This window comes from Monodelphis domestica, chromosome 4 (assembly GCF_027887165.1).
Source record: "Monodelphis domestica isolate mMonDom1 chromosome 4, mMonDom1.pri, whole genome shotgun sequence".
Taxonomy (NCBI): Eukaryota; Metazoa; Chordata; class Mammalia; order Didelphimorphia; family Didelphidae; genus Monodelphis; species Monodelphis domestica.
The window spans coordinates 430,438,768-430,461,974 of NC_077230.1; the positions used below are offsets into that span (position 1 = coordinate 430,438,768).

General features: G+C 50.8%; 1 protein-coding gene across 4 annotated transcripts; it reads left to right on the plus strand.

Moving 5' to 3' along the window:
* Positions 1 to 493: 493 nt before the first annotated feature.
* Positions 494 to 20,487, plus strand: LOC103106759 (zinc finger protein 829-like). Of its 4 annotated transcripts, XM_056796441.1 has the most exons (10): positions 494 to 610; positions 1,795 to 1,925; positions 2,890 to 2,964; positions 3,595 to 3,671; positions 3,870 to 3,931; positions 4,339 to 4,436; positions 14,934 to 15,060; positions 16,460 to 16,555; positions 16,673 to 16,806; positions 19,394 to 19,507. In XM_056796441.1, exons 2-9 carry the CDS (start codon positions 1,803 to 1,805, stop codon positions 16,735 to 16,737), a joined length of 723 nt encoding a protein of 240 aa, XP_056652419.1. In that variant the 5' UTR covers positions 494 to 610; positions 1,795 to 1,802; the 3' UTR covers positions 16,738 to 16,806; positions 19,394 to 19,507. The 4 variants fall into 4 exon arrangements, with proteins under 4 accessions (XP_056652419.1, XP_056652415.1, XP_056652416.1 ...); XM_056796437.1 differs by lacking the exon at positions 16,673 to 16,806 and having other exon boundaries at positions 19,394 to 20,487; XM_056796438.1 differs by lacking the exon at positions 16,673 to 16,806 and having other exon boundaries at positions 4,342 to 4,436; positions 19,394 to 20,487.
* Positions 20,488 to 23,207: the final 2,720 nt, after the last annotated feature.

Genomic DNA, 23,207 nt, shown 5'->3' on the forward strand with positions numbered 1-23,207 from the left:
TATCTCTCTGTTTGTCTCTCTGTCTCTCTCTCCTTCTCTTTGTCTCTCTCTCTGTGTCTCCTCTCCCTCTCTCTCCTTCTTAATTTCTTCCTTCTATTGTAGTTAAAACCACCATAAAAAAAATCCCAAACTGACTTGAGTAATTTATTGGGATTGAAATATTCAGTCAATAACCCCTAATTTTACCCCTTACAGAACCAGGGCAGACCATGAGGAACTGGCCAGGGGGAGGAGGTTGGGATCGCACCTCCCACAAGTCCTTTCTTCAGCCCCCTCCCCCCACCCCCCACCCCATCTAGCTACCCCACCACCGCTGAAGTTCCTGCTTCAATCACTGGCCGCCTCCAGAGGCTGGACTCCCACAGGCTCCGCCTGCGCTCCTCCCGCTACTTTCCCACTGGGCCCGAAGACCCTATAGCTCGGGTTGAAGACACGCCCAGGCCTGGACCAAGCCTCCCCTTCCGGTAATAAGGGCGACAGATACCGGAAGTGGGGCGGGGGGAGCGGGGTTTCCTGTCGCAGCTGGTTTGAAAAGCGATTGGGCTCGGAGGAGAAGCTGCGGGGGGCGGAGAGGCGAGGAGGCCGGACCGGAGGCTGGAGGCCCTGGGCAGTAAGTGGGCGCCGCTGCCCCTGCTTGGCCTGGCGGCCAGCGCGCTTCTCCCGGATGCGTCGTTGCCCCCATCGCCGTGGGCTCCCGGGTCGGCGTCCGTCTTCCGTCCGCCAGGGCCCTCCGGGACGGGAGCGGCTCTTCCCCGGAACACTCGGACCTGCGGGGCACGTGGGGCCGCCGAGCAGGACCGAGTGGGGAGGTCCGTGGCGGAGGGCTCGTGCGCGGCTCCCAACTCTTCTGTCCGGAGACCTGCAAGTGTTTCTCGAAGGGAGGAGAGGCCTCGGCTGACGGCTTTACGGCTGGGCCGCTCCCGTTGCGGGGTGCCCGGGGCCTTGTGGGGCGGGGCGGGCAGGGGCCTGCGGACCGCGGGTTCAGGCTGCGGGTGCCAGAAACGGAGTGCGGAGCATGCGCGGGCTCGGGGGCTCCCGTTCCCTGCGTTGTTCCACCCGCCCTCATTTGTCCGCGTTAGGGATGGCACCATCCGCCCCCCCCCCCGCGCCCCTCCCCGCTCGGGGGCGCCTCGGGGCCTGGGTCGCGCTTTTCCTCTGTCTCGGCAGAAGTGCTGGAGTGCTTTTCCGTGTTCTTCTCCGGGATGGGGAAGCTGAGAAAGAGAGTGGCCAGGCGAGCGGGGCCCCACTGGGGGGAGGCAGGCAGGGAGGGTCCCCACTCGGGCACTTGGACAGGAACCCACAAGGACTGACCGTGTTCACCTAGAATGTATGAGAAAATGAGGTGGGAGCCTGGCTATCCCGGGGCTTCCGTGGCTGCATGTGACACCCCGAAAAGAGCCGAGTTCGAGTCCTACTTAGGCGGGAGCACCTGTTCTCCATCAGGGGTAGGACGGGAGGGTTAGGGTTAGAGCGCCTGCGTGTGAGATGAGCGGCCCCAGCGGGGCTCGGCAGGTGCAGCAGGAGCCGCAGAAGCGCCCGGTACAGTCCAGGGAAGCCGCTGGGGCTTGGCGATGGCCCTTTGGGCCTGTCAGCCACTTCCCCAGCCCCAGGCCCCTTTCTCTACTGGAGCCCAGCAGCGCTTTCCAGGGTTCTGGGCGACAGGAGGGGGCGTGGATGTGCCTGGGGGAGATCCAAGCCCAGGGCTGGCTCCCAGCCGCCGGAAGTGCGTCCCCAGGTACATGGGGCTGCTTCCGGGAGACTCCACCGCCGCTAATGGTCGGGCTTTGATTGCAGGCGTGGCCATGGAAAGCCCCGCCTTTCCCAGCCTGAAGCCAGCTGAGATCGTGGCACACGTGCAGAGCTGCATCCTGACCGGAGCTGACGGCAGACACCTGTCCAAGAACGACCTTTTTCCGGATCCAAAGGTACCCGCGCTGCCCCTTCCCTGGTTTAGGTCCTGGGGCCGGGCGGGGCTCCTGGGCGGGTCCCCCCCAGCCTCGCCCAGTGTTGATCCCTGGGGGAGCAGCTGAGGAACTTCCAGGAGTGGGCGGTTCCCTCCATGGCCGCCCACAGATCTGGGAGCCTCCAGGGTGCCTGTCCACTTGGCGCCATGATGGGCGGGCAGCTGGGCAGGCGCTCCTGCGCCCCCGGGCTCTGAAAGCTTTGAATTCGCACTTCTAAACAGTGAAATGTATTTGCCTCTTAAGATGTCACCTTCTCCAGCGCCGTCCTTGTGCTTCCGGGCCGCTGCGAATGGCCTTCGCTTAGTCTGGGAGGAAGCCTGTTGGCGCCCTTACTTGGATGGCCTTGAGCCGAGAGGCAGCTAGGGCGGCCCCTGTGTATTACAGGAGATGGGAACAAGGCTCTGGCCACCCAGCTCAGTGAGGAGGCGGGATTTGAACCCAGGACTCAGAAATGGGGACTTCCGCACCCCAGCCCCCAGGCTCTGCTACCTCTGTACCTTGTTTCATGCCATGTGGCGGAGAGAGAATAGGAAGCTGTCATTTGGGCGTGCTGGCACCTCCTCGGTATGATTTCCCACTGGACGCTGAGACACCAGGAGGTGCGCAGCCTCTCCTCCGCCCCTTGGCTGCCACTTCTCTGGACTGTCCTGGGGTCAGGATGGCTCCTCCCAGCCGGAGCCACCTGATTCCTGATTGCTCAGGCGAGGGGGCGTGTCTGGTGTCACGTGATGCTCACGGGAGCCCGGGCGCCAGCGTCAGTCCGCCAGCCCCGTCCGTGAGCCCCGATTCGGCCGGATATCCTGGAGCCGAAGTGGGGAAGGGAGAAGAGAGGGGGCGCTTCCCTTTTCCAGGGGCGTCCCAGCCTCCCTCGGTGACCCCCCCCCCCGGAAAAGGGGGGATTTTGACGGCCATTTTTCTCTTACAGCCAGAGGTCGTGCGCAGGATTTTTTGGCGGAGCCTCCAAATGGTGTGCCGGAGCCCCCAGGACCCCCTTTACACGGTGGGTGTGCTGGGGTTGGGCTTCTGAAGAGGCGGGAGCTGGCCTCGGTGCTTCTCCTCCCCGCCCCACGCCAGCGGGCCAGGGACAGGCGGTGCTGACCGAGGCGCGCTCCAGGGCAGCCCGAATCTGGGTGGGCGTAGAACCTCCCTCCTGAGGGCCGTCCTGGGGCCGAAGGGCGCCTGCGCTCTGCTCCTTCTCCCGGGGATCTGGGGGGGTTCCGTGTTTCAGTCCGTCTTAGATCAGCCGGGCGCCGAGGTGAAGGAGGCCCCCCTGAAAGGCCCCTCTGCTGCTGCCTTCTCCCGCCAGGCGTCATTCGCTGTGCACTAATTGAGCACCTGCTGTGTGCCAGGCGGGGAGGCCCGGCAGAGGAGCGGCTGGGGGATCTCCGAGGGCTCCCCCACCGGCTCCAGGTTCTCTGTGGCAGCCAGAGCCCTCCCTCCCTTTGCTGTCTGCGCTCCCGGCTTCTCTGCCCCGGGCGTTCCTGGCTGTCCTCATCTCCCTTCGAGGCCCCCCTGAGGGCAGGGAGGATCCTGGGCTGGTCCGTCTCTGGGCGCTCAGCCGGAGCTCCCCCCCTGCTGGCTCCGAGCTCTTTAGGGCTGGACTAAGTGCCCCCTGCGTTTGCGTGTCTAGATGCCGGTGAGCGTGGACGTGGCGTATCCCCAGATCATGGAAGGCTTCCTGCCGCTGTGCAACCTGTTCACGTCCATGTGAGTCAGGGGGCGGCTGGAGCCCCGCCTCCCCTGTCCGGGCGGCGCCCCCCCCCCCCCAGCCTCTGACCGGGAGGGCTCCGGCCAGCTGACGCGGGGCGGGAGCGCAGGGGGGGGGAGCGCCGGGGGCTCCGGCCGAGAGGCCTCCCGCGCAGTCCTGTCCCCGTCGGGCTGACGCCGCTTTGTCCGGATTCCCAGGGACGCCTTCCTTCGTGTCTGCCGGGTCAGTGACTTCGAGTTCGCCGACGTGCTGCACCCAAGTAAGTGGCGCTTTCCTTCCAGTGCTCTCGGGGGGCTGTGGAGCCCCTTTCTGGGCTCGCAGGGCGGCACTTCTGTTCCGCCGCGCCCTCCGCCCCCAGCCGTGCTCTCCCTGCTCGCGTGTGGAAACGCTGGCCTTCCGGTGTTAGTTCTGAGCCCCAAATTCGGTGGCTTCTCCCCCGGCTCGAGCAGTCGGACGTGTGCCGCCGCGCAAAGCCTCGCCCCGGAGCTCCTGCCGGGAAAGGAGGCCCAGCCGCAGTCCAGAGGCGCTCGTCTGCTCCTCTGCGCCGGGCGGGCTTGGGCAGGCTCCCCTCAGAAGGGGGGGCACCGCCCAGGACACGCCCACCGCTCCGAGGGGAGGCTCCCCGTGCCAGCCGTCCCGCTCACCGCGCTCTGCTTTCCCTTTCAGAAGGGAGGCGCACCTGCTGGTTCTTGAGTGCCATCATCAACTTCATCCGCGCCGGAGAGTCCCGTCGGGAGCCGCCCGTGGAACGCGCCAGGCGCTGCGTAAGATGGGGGGGGAGGGGCCGCCTTGTGGTTCAGGAGCTTCGAGGCTCGTGCTTAGGGCCGGGGTTAGCCGGGGGAGAGCAGCGAGGCGGGAGGCCGCCCCCAGCAGCTTGGAGTCGAGTCGCGAAGACAAGACGGCGCTAAAAGTGAGGACAAGCCGAATGGACGATCAGTGCGCAAAGAAGGGCAGAGCCGTCAGCCACGTGAATGGGTTGCTCCGTTTGTGGGTGTCTTCACGGAGGCGTCTGAAACGCTGAGCTCATCCCTTCGCGCTGCTCCCCCTCTTCCCCCCTGTAGAGATTGTTCGGGCGACGGCCGAGAGATCTGGCTCTCCCGTTGGTCCTCCTCTCCAAGGTGCTGTTCAAGTCTTCGGTGCTGCCGCGGCCTGCTTTGGGCCTGCCCGGTTAGGAACGTGGCGGGAGCTCCGGTGGCCGTCGAACGGCTTCCTTGTTCTCGGGCTGGAAGGCCTCGTCGGCCTTCTCCCGAGGTCTTGGGCAGTGTGTTCCCCCGTGGGGCTCCGGCCCACCTCGGGGCCCCTCTCGCTGCCTGAGTGGCGCCTGTTTCTCCTCCTTCCCATTCGAAATCCGTATCTGTGCAGGCCGCGTCCCTCGACTTCTCTGTAAAGCCACCTCCGTGATCAGCCCCTAATCTTGCAGCAAGTCCTGCCGACGGTCGGCAACTTGCTCCGTGCCCAGAGAACGTCTCGTCGTCATAACCCTGGGGAGGCTTTGCTTGTCCTGGTTCCGGGCATTCGGTGTTCTCACTTGGGTCCCACTCATTTGTAGAAACAGAGATGTCCAAGGCCGGGCTTCCATCCCAGAAGCCCTCGCTGGTTCCCAGAATTCCCAGTAATCTCACCTGGGTCTCCAGGCTTCCATCCCCAGAAGCCCTCGCTGTTCCCAGAATCCCCAGTAACCTCTCCTGGGTCCATCCCAGAAGCCCTCGCTGTTCCCAGAATCCCCAGTAACCTCTCCTGGGTCCATCCCAGAAGCCCTCGCTGTTCCCAGAATCCCCAGTAACCTCTCCTGGGTCCATCCCCAGAAGCCCTCGCTGTTTCCCAGAGTTCCCAGTAATCTCACCTGGGTCCATCCCAGAAGCCCTCGCTGTTCCCAGAATCCCCAGTAACCTCTCCTGAGTCCATCCCAGAAGCCTTTGCTGGTTCCCAGAATTCCCAGTAACCTCTCCTGGGTCCATCCCCAGAAGCCCTCGCTGGTTCCCAGAATTCCCAGTAATCTCTCCTGGGTCCATCCCAGAAGCCCTTGCTGTTTCCCAGAGTTCCCAGTAACCTCTCCTGGGTCCATCCCAGAAGCCCTCGCTGGTTCCCAGAGTTCCCAGTAACCTCTCCTGGGTCCATCCCCAGAAGCCCTTGCTGTTTCCCAGAATTCCCAGTAACCTCACCTGGGTCCATCCCAGAAGCCCTCGCTGGTTCCCAGAGTTCCCAGTAACCTCTCCTGGGTCCATCCCCAGAAGCCCTTGCTGTTTCCCAGAATTCCCAGTAATCTCACCTGGGTCTCCAGGCTTCCATCCCCAGAAGCCTTTGCTGGTTCCCAGAATTCCCAGTAACCTCTCCTGGGTCCATCCCAGAAGCCCTCGCTGTTTCCCAGAATTCCCAGTAATCTCTCCTGGGTCCATCCCAGAAGCCCTCGCTGGTTCCCAGAGTTCCCAGTAACCTCTCCTGGGTCCATCCCAGAAGCCCTCGCTGGTTCCCACCTCTCCCGGGTCTCCAGGTTGGCGAGATCACAGGCGGCGTTCAGCTGGCAGTCGCGCCTGCCTCCCTCTTCCATTTCCTAGAACCAGGAGGTCGCTGACTTGGCCCGTCCCCTTCTCCGCCTGCCTCCTCATCACGTCGGACTCTTGGGGGTCGGCTCTACTGGCCTGTTGCGTTTCTCCTGGATCAGTTGGCTGCTGGGCGGCAGCGAGTGCGGTCTCGCTTTCTGTGCCCAGCTTCCCTTCCCATTTCTTTTCCAGGAGACGGTCTTGGGTCGGGGGCCTCCCTTGTGGCAGGGAGAGCGCTGGGGTCGGTCCGTCCATCTCCCCGTCCCGCGTGCCTCCGTCGTGCTCAGGAAGGGCCACCTCGTGCGTTGGGGAGGCGCGTGACGAGTGGACCCCTCGGGGTGGCCTCGGTTCCGCCGGACGGGCCCCTTTGGCTTGCCTGAGTTGGCCCCATCGGGCTTGGAGCCCCAGAGCCGACCCTGCCTTTCCTCAAGTGGGATCTGCCAGATCCGGGCCTTCCCCTGGCTCCGGGGGGCCACCTAGTCAGGCTGTGATCTGGCCGCCTCTCGGAAGGGTGGATCAGAGACCCTGAGAGCACGTTTGGGTTCTCTGTGTGTCCCGAAGGGCTGGTCGGTACCTTTTGGAGACCTTTTCTTCGGGGGTTCGAGTTCCTGGGTCGTGACCTGCCTCCGCACTTTTGATGAGGACCCACCGGCTGCACTAGAGCGTTGAGTGACCTCCTTGGAGGAAAAGTGTTTTCCGGTTCCCTATCAGACCTAGTGTCCTTGTCGCTGTCATTTCCTGTGCATTCGCCGCTGCTTTCTTTGCCTTCCTTTCTTCTTCCTCGGGCGCACCGTCTGCCTGGCCGTCGCTCTTGTCCTTCGTCTGGTCTGACCCTTCGGGGGATCGCAGCTCCACGGACGTAATTCAAGTAGGGTGCCGAAAGGGCAGCTGGGCTGCGAGCGTGCTGGTCCCGAGAACCAGAACTCGGGCCGCTCCTGTGAGCCTCCGAGGCCCGGCTCCCTTGTCGGCGGGATGGGGCAGGGCGAGAAGTCGCTGGCTCCCCTTGGGACTCGTCGTGGAGCCGGCTTGGCCGCTTCCCGTCCGCTGGAGGAGCTCTCCTGACCGTCCTGGGGACCCCCATCTGTCCCTCCCCTCATTGCGAGGGCTGGCCCGAAGCAACTGGAGGAGGAGCCCCGGGCCAAGCCGGGGAGGGCCAGGCCAGCGCGAGCCCTGCCCCCGCGAGAACATGCGTGACTGGGGCCCGCCCCCTCTTCAAGGTGAGGCCTCCTTGCCTGCTCCCTGCACGCTCTTCTCCGGAGACAGCAGAGGCCCGCCCTCGGCCCTGCCTGCAGCCTGATGTTCGGGCCCGCCGTCTCCTCGCGGCTCTCGCACTCTCCGCTTTTCGCTTCTACCTCTGACCTCCCCTCGATCACCCCTCATTGCCGCGGCCTGCCCAGCTCGTAGGCGTTGGGGGTTCTCAGCCAGGTGTGACAGCAAGGCGGAAGAGAGACGGAAGGCAGCCGTGTGCGTGTGTGCACAAGTGTGCGTGTGTGCACAAGTGTGCGTGCGCGTGTGTGTACGTGCGTGTCTGCGCACGTGTGTTTGCGTGCGTGTGTGCATGCGTGCGTTTGTGTGTGTGCACAAGTGTGCGTGTGTGTTTGCGTGCGTGTGTGCACAAGTGTGCGTGTGTGTGCACGTGCGTGTCTGCGCACGTGTGTGTTTGCGTGTGCGCCCCTGGGGCAAAGCTCTGCGTGAAGTGGCTTCTCCGCCCTGCCCAGACTGAGCTTCTTTTCATCTCGGCACGCAGTTACGTATCCAACATACGTGTCCAACTAAAGACCGTTGGATACGTGGCACACGAGCACGTCGCTTTCTGGACGTTCTGAGAGGGTTCTGTGCGCGTGTCGCTCCCGATTCGGGCAGGATACCCCGAGGTTTGCGCAAGATCGATGATTTCCTCACGAGTAGCTGAACTTCCTTCAAGGAAAGCCGCGCGACTGTTCGAGAGCGCTCGGCGGTGAGGGAGGCCCGGAGGGCTTCTGGCCCTCTTCCCGTCGTTGGCGAGCCAGCGGAGAAGGGCTTTGGCTGGTAAACCGAGTCGCCGAGGCCTCTCCTTGGGAGCGACTGATGCTCAGAGCGCGGGAGGAGGGGTTCCGGGCACAGCTTTTGCTGCCAGTGATGGTGGTTTGGGCTGGCTCTGTGGGGGACCCTTTGAGGCACTGCGTGCGAGTGTTTTGTGCTTCTGTTGCTGCTGCCGAGACCAGGGAGAGGACAAGAAGCTCGTCGGCCCCCCTCGTGAGGGATGTCGGCGAGAGAAGCGGGGCCGAGAGGGTGGCTCCGTCCTGCCGAGGAGTCTCCTTGTGGCCTTCGGGCCTCCGCCTGCCGCCTTGTCAAGCCGCCGTGGCCGGATGGCTCCCTCTAGCGGTAAGCTCGGGCTTAGAGTAGAGGAGTTTCTCCAGCCCTCTTTGGGGCGCTGCTCTTCACCCTTTAGGCTCCTTTACCTGATGACCCGAGCAACCCCCAGGGGTGTGTGCGGGTGAAAAGCAGGGATCTGACAAAAGCGAGGAGCGCCGTGGAATACAAACACGTAGTTTCATTGGAGAAGAAGTGCAGAAAGAGGAAAGAGAGAAGTCTTATTATCTCTTTGGGGTATAAACCCAGCAGTGGCATGGCTGGAACACAGGGCAGGCAGTCTATTTTCTTTTTTTAATTAGAGCCCTCCCCTTCCGTCTTAGAATCAATACTGTGGATGGGCTCCAAGGCAGAAGAGGGGTCCGGGCTAGGCCATGGGGTCAAGGGACTTGCCCAGGGTCACACAGCTGGGAAGTGTCTGAGGCCAGATTGGAACCCAGGACCTCCCGTCTCTAGCCTGGCTCTCCATCCACTGAGCCACCCCGCTGCCCTTCAGGCAGTCTTTTAACTTATGCCCTTTAGGCATAGTTCCAAATTGCCTTGTAGAGTGGTTGGATCAGTTCACAACTCCACCAGCAATGCATGAATGTCCGACTTTGCCACATCTCCTCCACCATTCACTGCTTTCTTCTGCTGTCATGTTAGCCAATCTGCTGGGTGTGAGGTGATACCTCAGAGCTGTTTTGATTTGCATCTCTCTGATTATAAGAGATGTAGAACACTTCTTCATGTGCTTGTTAATAGTTTTGATTTCTTTGGCTGAGAATTGCCTGTTCATGTCCCTTGCCCATTTGTCAATTGGGGAATGGCTTGATTTTTGGTACAACTAGTTTAGCTCTTTATAAATTTGAGTAACTAAACCTTTGTCAGAGGTTTCTATGAAGATTTTTTTTCCAATTTGTTGTTTCCCTTCTGATTTTAGATATATTGGTTTTGTTTGTAGAAAACCTTTTATTTGATGTAGTCAAAATTATTTATTTTACATTTTGTGACTCTAAGTCTTGCTTGGTTTTAAAATATTTCCCTTCCCAAAGGTCTGACACATATACTATTCTATGTTCACCTAATTTGCTTATAGTTTCCTTCTTCATATTCAACTCATTCACCCATTCTGAGTTTATCTTGATGTAGGGTGTGAAGTTTTGATCCAAACCTAATCTCTCCCACACTGTCTTCCAGTTTTCCTAGCAATTTTTCTCCCAAAAGCTGGGGTCTTTGGGTTTGTCATAGACTGTCTTGCTGAGGTCACTTACCCCAAGTCTATTCCACTGATCCTTCTTTCTGTCTCTGAGCCAGTACGAAATTGTTTTGATTTATAGTATAGTTTGAGATCTGGGACTGCACAGCCCTCTTCCTTTGTATTTTTTTCTTCATTATTTCCCTGGATATCCTTGATCTTTTGTTCTTCCGAATGAACTGTGTTATTTTTTTTTCTAATTCAGTAAAAAACTTTTTTGGAAGTTCAGTGGGTATGGCACTAAATAGATAAGTTTGGGTAGGATGGTCATTTTTATTATATTGGCTCATCCTACCCATGAGCAGTTAATGTTTTTCCAGTTGTTTAGGTCTAGTTTTAATTGTGTGGCGAGTGTTTTGTAGTTGTGTTCATGTAGTTCCTGTGTTTGTCTCGGCAGTTAGATTCCTGAGTATTTTATATTGTCTCGGGTGATTTTAAATGGGATTTCTCTTTCTAGTTCTTGCTGCTGAGCTGTGTTGGAGATATATAGAAAAGCTGATGATTTATGTGGGTTTATTTTGTATCCTGCAACTTTGCTAAAGTTGTTGATTATTTCCACTAGCTTTTTAGTTGATTCTCTAGGATTCTTTAAGTCATATCATCCGCAAAGAGTGACAGCTTGGTCTCCTCATTGCCAATTTTAATACCTTCAATTTCTTTTTCTTCTCTAATTGCTACTGCTAGTGTTTCTAATACAATGTCAAATAATAGAGGTGATAATGGGCATCCTTGTTTCACTCCTGATCTTATTGGGAATGCATCTAGTTTATCCCCATTGCAGATGATGTTGGCTGATGGTTTTAAATACTGTTTATTATTTTTAGGAATGACCCTTCTATTCCTATACTTTGCGACTCCTGCCTTCTTTCTGTCAGTTGAGGCCCAAAAGGTCTTGCTCCACCCTTTAATTCCGACCTTGTAAGTATCTGCTTGCCTCATGTGTGTTTCTTGTAGACAACATATGGTAGGATTCTGGATTCTAAACCACTCTCCTATTCGTCTTAAGTTTTATGGGTGAGTTCATCCCATTCATGTTCAAAGTTATGATTGCCGCCTAATTCCCCAGCATTTTGATATCCTCTCCTAGTTCTGTCCTTTCTCCTTTTGCTATATCCTTTTAAACCAGTGGTTTACTTTTAGTTAATCCCCCTATTATGGACTCTTTCAATGTCTATTTTGCCCTCTTTTTTCAGGAATATCAGGGCAGTTTCTTGAATAATTTCTTGTAATACGTTGTCAAGGCTTTTGTCTCTCGTAGATCTGTTTTCCATGTCACTTGTCCTTTCAATGAGATATTTCATGTTTCCTTCTATTTTGTCATTCTTTTGACTTTGCTTTATTTATTCTTGCTGTCCCCTGAGATCATTAGCTTCTACTTGTCCAATTCTAGTCTTTAAAGACTGGTTTTCAGCTATGATCTTTTGATTTTCCTTTTCCATTTGGTCTATCCTTCTTTTTATGGCTACTAGTAGGTCAAGCCTGGTCTCCAATTTGCTTATTACTTCATTTGATTTCTGCGCTTTTTCCAAGTAGGAAATTTTGTCTTTTAAACTGTTATTTTCTTTTAAATTACTTTCTTTTTCCCACTTTTCTTCTATCTTTCTTACTTAATTCTTGAACTCCTTTTTGAGATTCTCAAGACCTTGTGACCAATTTCCTCTTTTTTTTTTTTTGAAAGTTTGGATGTATTTGCTTCTTTGTCACTCTCTGCTGTCTCTTCTTTGTTTTGTTCTTTTTCTCCATAGAAATTATCCTGGGTCAAAAGCTTTTTCTGCTGCAGCTTATTTCTTTTGGTATTTGTGGGTTGTGGTTCCTGTGTGTTGGTGGACATTTCTGTCTATATTATCTTCCCTTCCCAGCCAGAAGTCCGAGTGAGGAGGGCTCGCAGTTCATTGTGTGTTGAGCTTTAAATTAAAGCATTTGCCCTGAAGTTATTTTTTCAGTCTCATCTGTTGTGGCCAGCCCACTTCTGTCCTATCTCCATGCCCAGGCTCTGCATCCTTCAGCCTAGTTTCCCAAGTCTTGCTGCCAAAGCCTTGCACTGCCCTCAGGATAAGTCTATAGTGCCCTCAGGCAGCTTCCAAAAATTTAGAGATTGTCCTGGCACTCGCTCATGGTGTGGGGGAGACATGATCAGCTTGTGCTTTCATGTAATTTTACCCCTTTATTGTGTGGAAATGCCTAAACGCTGCCTACCTTTAAGGCTGTACTCTGTGGCAGAGCCCCTTTACTCACCTGATTTTGATTTTTGTCCTTTTGAGATGCTTTATAGTGATTAGTTGTGAGGAAAATCCAACAGTTCCTGCTACTCTGAGGCCATCTTAGCTTCGCCTCCCAAATGCTCTTTGATTGTTCTTTTCATTGTTGTGTTCATGTTTTTTACCCAGTTGTGTTCTTCTGAGTGGCCTCTGACCATTAGGTTATCTATGTTCCTCCTGTCTTTGAGATCAGGATGTTTGGCTTTGGAAGTGGGAAGATTTTCTTTTACTATGGTTGACTTTCTTCAAGGTTGTCCTTCCCTTCTGTGGATTTCAATCCATGGTAGATTTGGGGTTTTCTCTTAGCCCCAGGGTTCTAACAACCTCACAGAGGAAGACAATACACAAATGATGAAAAGGGTTCTGGGTGGAGAGAAGGTGCCCATACCAGGGTCCTGGTGGAGAAATAAGTCAGAGAATACCCAAAAATGTAGATCCAGGTGAGAAATAATATGTTTGTGTGATTCAGTTTCTCCTTGAAAAGTGGTTTGTAGTTCATAACTTCACCCCCTGGTGGTGATGGATGGATGTGGCAGGTCTGAGAAAGAAAGAGGTTTGGAATAGCATCTTCGGAGTGTTTCAGGGAGAATACTAAAGATCAGTTATCAGTCCCTAAAAGGTCTGCCTTTCTTTGCTGAGAACCCACACAATGGACACTATGCAGTGAAGAAGAGTAACTCAAGAGATCTTAGAGGAAAGAAAAGATTTATAAATTCTTGGGAATCTAAAAAAGCATTAGAGAGAGCAAGAAATTCTTCAATAGTTCAGAAGTCAAATCCTAGAATAAAGGAAGTGAAATGGGAAAACATTTCATTCCAGACACATTGGCCAGACAAATGTGCATAGAGCAGGTTGGACATGAAGTGGTCCCTCCAGATGATCAAGTTATATTCAGATCTGGCCAGCTTCTTTATATGGGCCATTAGCAGGCCTCTTTCACTCATTCCCTTGACCATTCTTTGAGTTTTCTTGAGTTCTAGGTGTATAATTAGATCATTTCTTTCTCATAAAGCACCGATTTTTTTTGTATGAATTAGTTCAAACAAAACTCAAGTTGATTAAATAAATATTGTTTTCTTATTGAATAAAGAAACTCCCCCTTCTCCATCATAGTCACTCTTATTTTTGTGCCATAAAGTTTAAGTAAGGAATTTATGCCATATACAAATGAAAGCAATCCTAAAGGAAATGTTTGGCTGTCATCCATCCTACCCAGAGGAGTCTCAAACCCTGAATGTCACAACAGACAAGTCTCTTTCACTTGGCTGGAAAGCATCCCAGATCATTTCATCGAATCCACATTATAATGAATATCTCCTTGGGACCCTCCTCGTGCTTTCATCCAGATACAGAAAACAAACAAGATCTTTTCGTTAGCTTTGTTGTAATTCAAATGGGATTGGAAAAATGGGGATAAATGGGAGGTTTGTATGGGGGTGTGGAGGAGATAAAGGGAGAAAGGGTATATTGCTTGGTGATGCAAGGGAGGGAGATGCCCCCTGTTGAGAGGAAGCAGCAGGGGTCCGATAAGGACTGTTTGTCCTGGAATGACTGAACTGAAGTTCAGCTCCCTCTATGACCAGAAAAGATCTGACTACGAGTTCAAATAATATAAAGTTTAATAACCAGTTGGGATTGGAGTTCTTTCCTCAGCTTCAGAGCTGAGGCCAGGCCAGAGGCTGGTGGAGGGTTTCTCCCACTCCCACCTACTCTATATCAGTCCTGCTTTGTCTAATTCAGAATCTTAGCAGTAGATAGAAAGCAAACAAGAACAGGTCTAACCTTCAGAAGCCTGTGTCTTCGGGCTGAACCAAGAAGAGCATGCCACTCCAGACTGGGCTGAACAAGCTCCACTCTCTTCCAACACTCGGAAGCAAGTCCCAACCGGCCGGGAGGAAGCGCTAGTCACAAGACCCAACTGCTACTCCCAGTTGCCCCTTCCCCCACAAACTGTCAGTCTAGTTTCCTTTCCACAGCACCATGCAGAACTCTCTTCCCTCCAGAATATACCACACTGACCAGATTCTCACTTGTAAGTTCTGTGAAGGAAGAACTTTCACCCCAGCCTCCCTCTCTTCTCTGCCATAGAGCCAGGCACCTCTCCACTAGAACACAGACTTTCTCCATGATTTCCTAGGGAGACGTGTTCCATAATGTTATAGTTAGAAATTGCTGGAGGCTTATTGCTCAATGTGTGAGCATTTACCGGTAAAGAGAGAGTTCTCAGCCTTTCTAGATCTCACTCTCCATTTAGCTCGCTCAGGCTGAGCTGGCCACAGATGAAGAGATCAGGAAAGCTCAGAGACAGGCCCCCAGCGAGGAGGCACAAAAGGCCCCTCTCCTTCCCTCGCTTTCCTTTTACTGTACTCTTCCCTCTGTGATTAAGCTGTGCTGGTTCTGGCACACTGACGCTAAGGACACTCACAGTGAGGCAGGACACAGTGCAGGGCATCAGACACATGACTCTGTGTCACCTACATCTCTCTGCTGGCTGGGGCCCTTGGGACCAAAGCAGGAATGGAGGTCCCCTAGATATGTTCCTTCACACAATAAAAACTCCTCAGCATTGTTCTGGAGGGTCGCTTTGTTCAAGCCTCCATTAGGCTCTTACAGACTCAGCTTCTCGTGCTGACTGATACTGACAAAAGGTGGGACCTTTGGGCCCCTCCCTTCTCTGTGGGTCAGTTTCCTCCTGTAATTGACCATCCTGGGCTCTTAAAGACTCAGCTTCTAGTGCTAACTGATACTGACAAAGGGTGGGACCTTTGGGCCCCTCCCTTCTCTGTGGGTCAGTTTCCTCTGTAACTGACCAGAGGTGGGCTCTTCCTTGTGATGTGACTTTCAGCCTTCTGTGCTCTGCTTGGGCTGCTCTAGGAGGTGATGACGTTCCAGGATGTGGCTGTGGACTTCACGCGGGAGGAGTGGCGCCTCCTGTCCCCTCCCCAGAAGGAGCTGTACAAGGAGGTGATGCTGGAGAATGCCCGGAACCTGCTCTCTGTGGGTAAGGAGCCTCTCCCTGCTGCCTCAGTCTGCCATCCAAGGGAATGTCGCCCTCAGCAGGAAGCAGGGTTGGGAGCAGTTTTCAGTCAGGAGGAAGGGATGAGGGCTGGTATGGCGAGTCCCAGAGTCAGGGCCCCCCTGCTGCCTGGTTCTCCTGTAAAGGTCTTTGTGTAATGGGACCTTGGAGGTTCCCTTTGGTGCTCCTGAAGTCCGAGATCAAATCTATGTTGGAGAATCTCAGAGATGATTCCATCGTGCCTCTACCTGCCTTAAATGGTATCTCCCAAACCCATCTGGGAAAACTGTTTGGACAGGTTTTCTTTCCTCTCTAGGGTGAATCTACTATTGGGGATATTTTTTCCTCTTTAACAAACATAAACCCATAGCTCATAGCTCCTCAGTGTCCCCAGCAGAGCAGGGTTGTCCTTAGTCTTCCTCCAGCAGAGCCTGTTAAGACAGGGAGGGAAGGGAAGAAGCGTTTATAATGATCTGCTCTTGGCCAGGTGCTCTGCCCAGGGTTTTCTTGATAATATTACAGCACTTCTCCCTCACCTTCATTTTCTAAATTTTGTGACAAAATTATCCCCATTTTACAGATGAGGAAATAGAGATTTGAGTAAGTGGTTGTTCTGAGGCACCTACAGAGAAGTTGTCTGTGGCCAGATTTAAACTGAGGCCTTCCCGCCTCTCTGCCCAGGCCCCTGGCTGCTCCCCTTCTGGCTGCCTCTCATTTCCAGATAGCCAAAAACTAAGGACAGAGTCCAGCCTTATCTGAAGAAAATGTCCTAGAACCAAATGTTCTCGTTCCAAATTGACTTCCTGACCTTTTCCCCCCTTCTCTCCCCACCCTAAATGCTGGGGAGACTTTCTTCCATGAGACCACAGAATCCTCCCTCAGACACTGCTTGTACCCCTCTGTCATTGTCAGGACAAATGGACTGATTGAAAGTCAGAATTGGGCCCAACAAGGATTGTTGAGTTCCCCAGGAGAAGAGGCAGTCTCCCCAAGAGAACAGTCCATGAGGGCTGAGAGAGGGAGGAGCAGGCAGGGTCATAGGACAAAAGCTGATCCCTTGCGGTCCCTGTGTTTGGGGTCTCACACTGACCCAGAACACGGATCCTCAGACCCAGTTTGGGAGTTTAGGATTTTTTGCCAGATTGGACCAGAACAGGATGGGGCCAGGGAGGGGCTGTTGCTCATTCCAGGTTCCCCAGCAGGATAACAGGCACATCCTACCCTGGGCTTCTGCATTACCGGCACTGAGGGGTGAGGGCAGACTTCTGGGGGAACCCCATGGACAGTCTCTGAGTGGAGTCACTGGACTCCCCCACCTTTCCCTAAAGAGAACTCAATGACAACTTCTCTCCATCCTCCTCCCTGACTGATCCCCCATGCCCAGGGCTTCCAGTTCCCACAGAAGATGTACTCTCTTATTTGGAGCAGAGCGAAGCTCCATGGATGCTGGAGCAAGAAGACCTGAGGAGCTGCCACCCAGGTGAGGGAAGGGAAAAGAAGCATGGGAGAGCTGGGGTGACCAGAGGCTTCTATATGCTCTGGTGAAGGCTGGGCTAGATTTGGGGGCAGGAGGACCTGACTTGGAATTCTTTTTCAGAGGTTTTAGCAGGGGTTTCCTGGGCAAGTCACTGCACCCATGAGCCTCAGTCTCCCGATCTGTAAGACGAGGCTGTTGGACTCCATTTCCTATCAGCTCCCTTTCAGGGGATCATTCTGTAACCTTCTTAAGAGGTCAGTGTTTGGGACGGAAGGGCCTGGAAGTCTTCTGCAGGTGCCAGAAGGGCTGAGCTTATCCCCTCTGAGCTCTTTATTAGTATCCAAAAACATATATAAGTGTTTGCTCTGTGCCAGGTCCTGTGCTGAGTTGTAGGGGATGTAAAAGGGTGCAGTGGACACCCCTGCCCTCATGGAGCTCACCCTCTGCCAGAGCAGACAGCAGGTCGACAGCTCTGTAGAAGCGCTCTAGATCCCAGCTCCGAGGCAGCCAATGAAGAGAGGGAAGGCTCTGGACAGAAGTAGCTCTAGAGAGATCTAATGGGGGAAGATGGCAATCGAAGGAGGAAATAATCAAAATTTAAAAAAAAGCCACTGTTTGCACATGGCACCTAATATGTGTAACACACTTTATAAATATGATCTCGTGTGATCCTCATAGGAGCCCCAGGAGTTACTTGATGCTATTCTGTTTGTGTTGTAGTTGAGGAGATTGAGACAGACAGAACTCCTGCTAATTGCCCAGGGCTCAAAGTCCTAGCAAGTTTCTGAGGTAGAATTAGAATATACCACTCCACCTGTATGGGGATTTTTAAGAAGAATACCATGAAAATGCTAGATTCTGTGTAAGGTAGGAAATAGGAAGAGGATTTTGCGAGCTGTCTTGGTAAGGAATGAAAATTCTTCGGTTTTAGCTCTCTAACCAGTGAAGAAAATTGCTACCTACCTTGCAAAAGATTCGTTTTTCCATTGACTCATGAAAAGAAGTGTATTAAATGATGAACATGGTTAGAGATCAATGGCATATATCACTGTTGTTTCTTTAAAGCAAAGTTTATCTAGAAATTCACTTTGTAAGGGTGGAATTTCATTTTTCTACACTGGCAAATTGGCTCCATTGTCACTGAAATTACTGAATGACTAGGCTGAGTTACCAAACAATTCCTTTAAGAAACCCCCGAGATAGAAGAATGATTACATAAATGAAGGTAAGTTCAAGTCAGAAAACAACCACAGCACTGCAGTGAGTGGCCAGCAAAGGGCTGTTTTTATAAAAAGGTTGTGGTCATTGATGGTTTCATAACGGCCTCTGCATGTCTAGTCACTGGGGTTTGCAAAGACTCTGCTATCTCTGCTGCAAGAATACAAACCCAGCTAACATCTTGATCTCATGGCTACAGATTTGATGAAATGCAGAGTAACCCAGGAATGGGACAACTTCTCGTGTGTTGTGACAGCCAGTGAGAGTCTGTGCATGCCTGTGAGCATGAATGACCAACCTTTTTGGAAGTTTGGAAATAATTTGATGTCAAGTTGAGAAACTAAAAGAATATGTTACACTTAGAAGCAATCAGAGTTTGAGGTTGTCATTGAATGTACCCCAAAAGCATCATATTCCTGGTTAGGATCTTTTGGGATCACTACGGGGGGAGGGGGGGGGATCCATTTATGTTTGTAATTCTTGTTGTCCAGAAGGAAAAATATTGTTTTAACAAAATTGGGTGCCTTTATTTATTGCTTAAAATGTCAGTAACTAGTTTTTAGTTCAAGTTTGTTGAAGCATTATCTCAAACCTTTAAGGGATTTATAAACGAATAAATGGGAAGGGTACAAAAGTACAAAAAATAGAAGCTTGCAGCTCATTTCTTTAAAAAAAAATGATGGACTCAAGTTACTATATGAGACATATTTTTAATCATGGGCAATGCCATGTCTTTGTTTAAATTGTATTCAGGAGAAGGCCTTTATGGTAGTGAAATGAGACTTTTTTAAAAAGTAATAGCTACTGTCAAGTAGGGAACAGAACAAAATCTTTTATGACTTGGATAAATGCCAAAAAGAGTGTAATTTCTTCCTTTGATCTCAGATATTGTAAGAAAAAAATAAGTTTGAAAGGAATCATGAAGGAAATTGTGTAAGGACTACAGATAAGCTAGATCATGAAATCATAACTATGAAGATAGGATGTGAAAAGGAAAGCAAAAGGAAAGATTGAAAGTGAATTGTCTAGTGGGGACAGCGCACCCAATCACAAGATTTGGTTTCATCTGCCAGGATTTGGGTCAAGTCACTTAGCTAGCCTTTCTGAGGTCATGCTCTGAGATAGGAATATAATAATGCTAGCCTGGCCAAAATCACAGGTTTGTCATGAAGAGCCAATGTGGGAGGCTCTTTGTTAATTAAATTGTTCTTTAGCTTTGAAGTAATAACATTTTCAAAGGATGGATTGTGTCCATTTAAGTTGGAAGACTTTTTTCTTACCTCAAGATATAGGATATAAAGCAGTTTATGTTCTGATAATGGAGGAAAGGAGATGTGGTTATTTGTGTGTATATGTGACTATGCAGATATGTATTTCTGTTTGTTTCTTTTTTTTTTTTTCATTTTATTTTTTTAACCCTTACCTTCCGTCTTGGAGTGAATACTGTGTATTGGCTCCAAGGCAGAAGAGTGGTAAGGGCTGGGCAATGGGGGTCAAGTGACTTGCCCAGGGTCACACAGCTGGGAAGTGTCTGAGGCCAGATTTGAACCTAGGACCTCCTGTCTCTAGGCCTGGCTCTCAATCCACTGAGCTACCCAGCTGCCCCCTGTTTGTTTCTTTTAGAAGGAGAGATCAGACCAGAAATGAAGGAGACTCCAACAGAGATGAGCCCTTCTGTGGAAGAAACAGACCAGCAAATACTCATGAGTGATGTTCCAGATAACGTAGCTTGGAGAGAATTCTGCGTTGAATCTCAAAATTCACCCTATTCTGAACATCAAAGAATGAATTCTGAGGAAAAGTCTAGTGAATGCGAGCAAAGTGGAAAGACATTCAGATGGAGACCCAAACTTGCTGGACATCAGAGAATCCACACTGGGGAGAGATCTTATGAATGCAAGCAATGTGGAAAGATATTCAGTCGGCGATCCAATCTTATTAAACATCAGAGAATCCACACTGGGGAGAGACCATATGAATGCAAGCAATGTGGAAAGACATTCAGTTGGAGTTCCCATCTTGCCCAGCATCAGAGAATTCACACTGGGGAGAAACCTTATGAATGCAACCTATGTGGAAAGACATTCACTCAGAGCTCCACTCTTGCTCGACATCAGAGAATTCACACTGGGGAGAAACCTTATGAATGCAAACAATGTGGCAAGACATTCAGTCGGAGCTCCTATCTTGCTCAACATCAGAGAGTCCACACTGGGGAGAAACTTTATGAATGCAAACAATGTGGAAAGACGTTCAGTCGGATTTCCCATCTTGCTGTACATCAGAGAATCCACACATGAGAAACATGAATAAAATTAATGTAAGATGACTTTCAAACATCTCCAATCTTTCTCAGCATCAGAGAATTCAAAATGGGAAGAAACCTTATGAATGCAAGTAATGTGGAAAGACATTCATATGGAACTCCACTCTTGCTCTGCATAAGTGAAATCATAGTTTCACATAGAGCTCTCATCTTGCTCTAAGATTAGGTATGTATTTATATAATATTCTTGTATATAATATTTATATAATCTTATAAATTTTTGTACATATTAATTGTAAGTTGAATTTGAATTAATATCTTTAGGTTCTTATTTCTGTGTAGTCAGAATGGTATTGTTTATAACTACAATTATTTGTAATTTTGTAACTAATTTGTAATTTTGGGTAATTTGAAACATGTAAAAACCAAGATTGATTTTGCTTTCATTCTCTCCCTGTCTCTTGTATTTGTATAGTTTTCTATTAGAAAGAATTAATACTATAGGCAACTTTGACTAGGAATAAATATATATACATATATATATATATTCCTAGTCGTGCATGAAAGATTCATTGGGGAGACTAGTCTCCCAAAAGATTTCTTAATCTCTCCCTCTGTCTCCTTAAGAGGCAAGAGAGCAGGGTTTCTAAGTAGATCAGAACTGACAGAAGTCAGTGAGCCAGAACTAAGGATTCCATTATTAGGGAGACCAGGAAAGGGAAAAGGACACTGTGCTGATGGGCTTTTTTGCCTCTGGATCTCGATAGAGTAGGAGATCTGTCTCTGAGGCAAGGGGCTACTGGCAGTTAGCTACTGACAGCTGAGTGGTACAAAGGATGTTTGTGGATGGTGAATGTCTAATTATTTAAGAAGATAAGTAGTTAGTGAATCAATTTTACATACTGTAGGTTAGATAGACCTGATCTTGCCAGGCAAGAAGAAACTGTCCTGAGAAGACAAAAGAAGGGTTTTAGAAATTTTAGATAGTATTATAAGTTTAGGTATAGTTATAGGGTATTAGAATAATAATCTCCCTTTCCTCCTTTTCTATTTCCTATCTGTACTTCTCAAATTAAACTATTTTATTCAACTGCTCTAAATTTTATCCAACCCTAACACCTGCTTTCTTGCTTCGTAAGAAGATAGAAGCAGAGATTAAGAAAATCCCTTTAACAGTCACAAGGAGGGGGGAGGGTAAATACAATTCAACATAGAAGAGCCATTAGGAGGGGAGACAACAGGAGGGAATGGAATGAGACCAAAGGAGCCAAGAGCAGGGAGTTTCCATTGAGAGCAGTGTAAACCTTAAAATTTCTTAGACTTATGAATGTTGGAAATTTCCCCATTGGGAAATTTCATACTTGAAAAAATTTCCTACTGATAGTAAGAACTCTATTGGAATATGAAACTCCTTGGCATGGGAGGATCCTTCTCCTCCCTACTTAAGACTACTTTAGGACAGAAACCTTTTGCTAAACAATGGAAAGGGCTTTGACCTATGCTTAAGCATAGAACAGGAAGTTCTTTGAGTCATGATTGATTTTAAAATTGATTCAATGGAGATACTTGGAATGACAGAACCAGGTCTTGGAACTTCCAATCTCCACCCTACTCAGAGTAACAGGATTTAGGAAGGGCTGCAGCAAAGATCAAGATTTAATTATTTGAGAATATGACCTTCAACAGACATGTGCAAAGGGGAGAGACCTCTGGGCGGTCCTGGGTTAAGCTAGAGCCACCATTGGCACAGGGAAGACATGGACAATGATTGGTAGATGTGAGAACTGAGGGGAGGGAACTTAGATGGTTTCCTTAAAGATAGCGGGGTCTGAAGACTGGGGAGAGGTTGCTCTGAAGGAGGACTGAGGAGAGTTTTTTGCTCTGGAGGAGGTCTGAGAGGAGAGAGGTCCTGGAGGGAGAGCTCCTGGAGAGGTCTTGAAGAAGGCTGTGGAAGGAGAACTCAGGAGGAGTCAGGAGGAGAATTCTCTGGAAACATTTCTTGAAAGGAGGCTCTCTTGAAGGTGGAGCCTGAGGTTGGCATGAGAAGCCTTACCTAGAGAGATCTTGGGTGAGTGATAAAACCAACTGACTGATTTATTCATTCATTCCTTTCTTACTTTCTCTCTTTTTCTATTGATTAATCAGTGTATTATATATTAGATTTCTCTATAAAACCCAGTTGGCTTGGGCATATTCATAAATTGGGAATATATTCCCTGGCAACCATCTTATATTTATATAGAACCAAGACACAGTAGGAAACATATTTCAGCGGTCATAATTGTTATATATTTCCTTTGCTCCCAAACATTTTAATTATCACAGTTTATGGCTCCCACTCTCTTATCTCCAACAATTTAAACCCCAAAACTATTTTAAATCTAACAGCAGAAAGGCTGCTCCTACATGGGGAGACTTTGACCAGGGGAGACCCTAACCCTAACCACGTGCCAGGAATCCTGTTGCCTGGCAGAGGCCCCAGGAGGGGAAGGATAGTCCTGAGAGAAGTGGGGGCCTAGGAGGCAGGACTCCTTGGTCCTTAAAAGCAAGGTAAAATTGCATCCTGTACGGACTCCCCTGGGAGTCCCCTGCCCCTTCCAGGCAGGATGTTTTAGCAGGAAAGAAGATCCCAAAGGCGAAGCAGGGAGCCACAGAAGATCCCCCTTAGACACTAGAGCAGCCTCAATAACATCGTGTCCTTTGGAAGATTCACACAATCTGCTGCTAGTTTGGGCTCTGCTTCTGCCCTGGGTCCTTTCCGAACCCAGCTGGCCCTGCCTGCACAGAGGCATGGGCAGAAGTTGGTCGGACCCAAAGGGACTAGGGAAAAGGAGCTGTCCCTTCCCCAAGCCGCAGAGGCTCTCCTAACAGAAATACAAGGAATGCTATCGATTAGGGAGAGATCATTGATAAGGGAGAGCAAACGCCTGCCCTAGTTGGGGTTTTGCAGTCCAGAGTCTGATGGAACTTCCCTACAGTTAGTTCGTGCCTCTGAGTTGGTGCTCCGTATCCAGAGGGGAAATCTTGGATTTGCAGTAATCCCTCTAGCCACTGGGTCAGCTGTGGAAGCGGAGGAAGTTGGGCTGCTTTTAAACCCTTTTCATAAAGAAAATCCTGATTGTGCTCGTCTGTGGCTCCAGAGTTGAGCCACCCGCGTTGGGGCCATTAAGC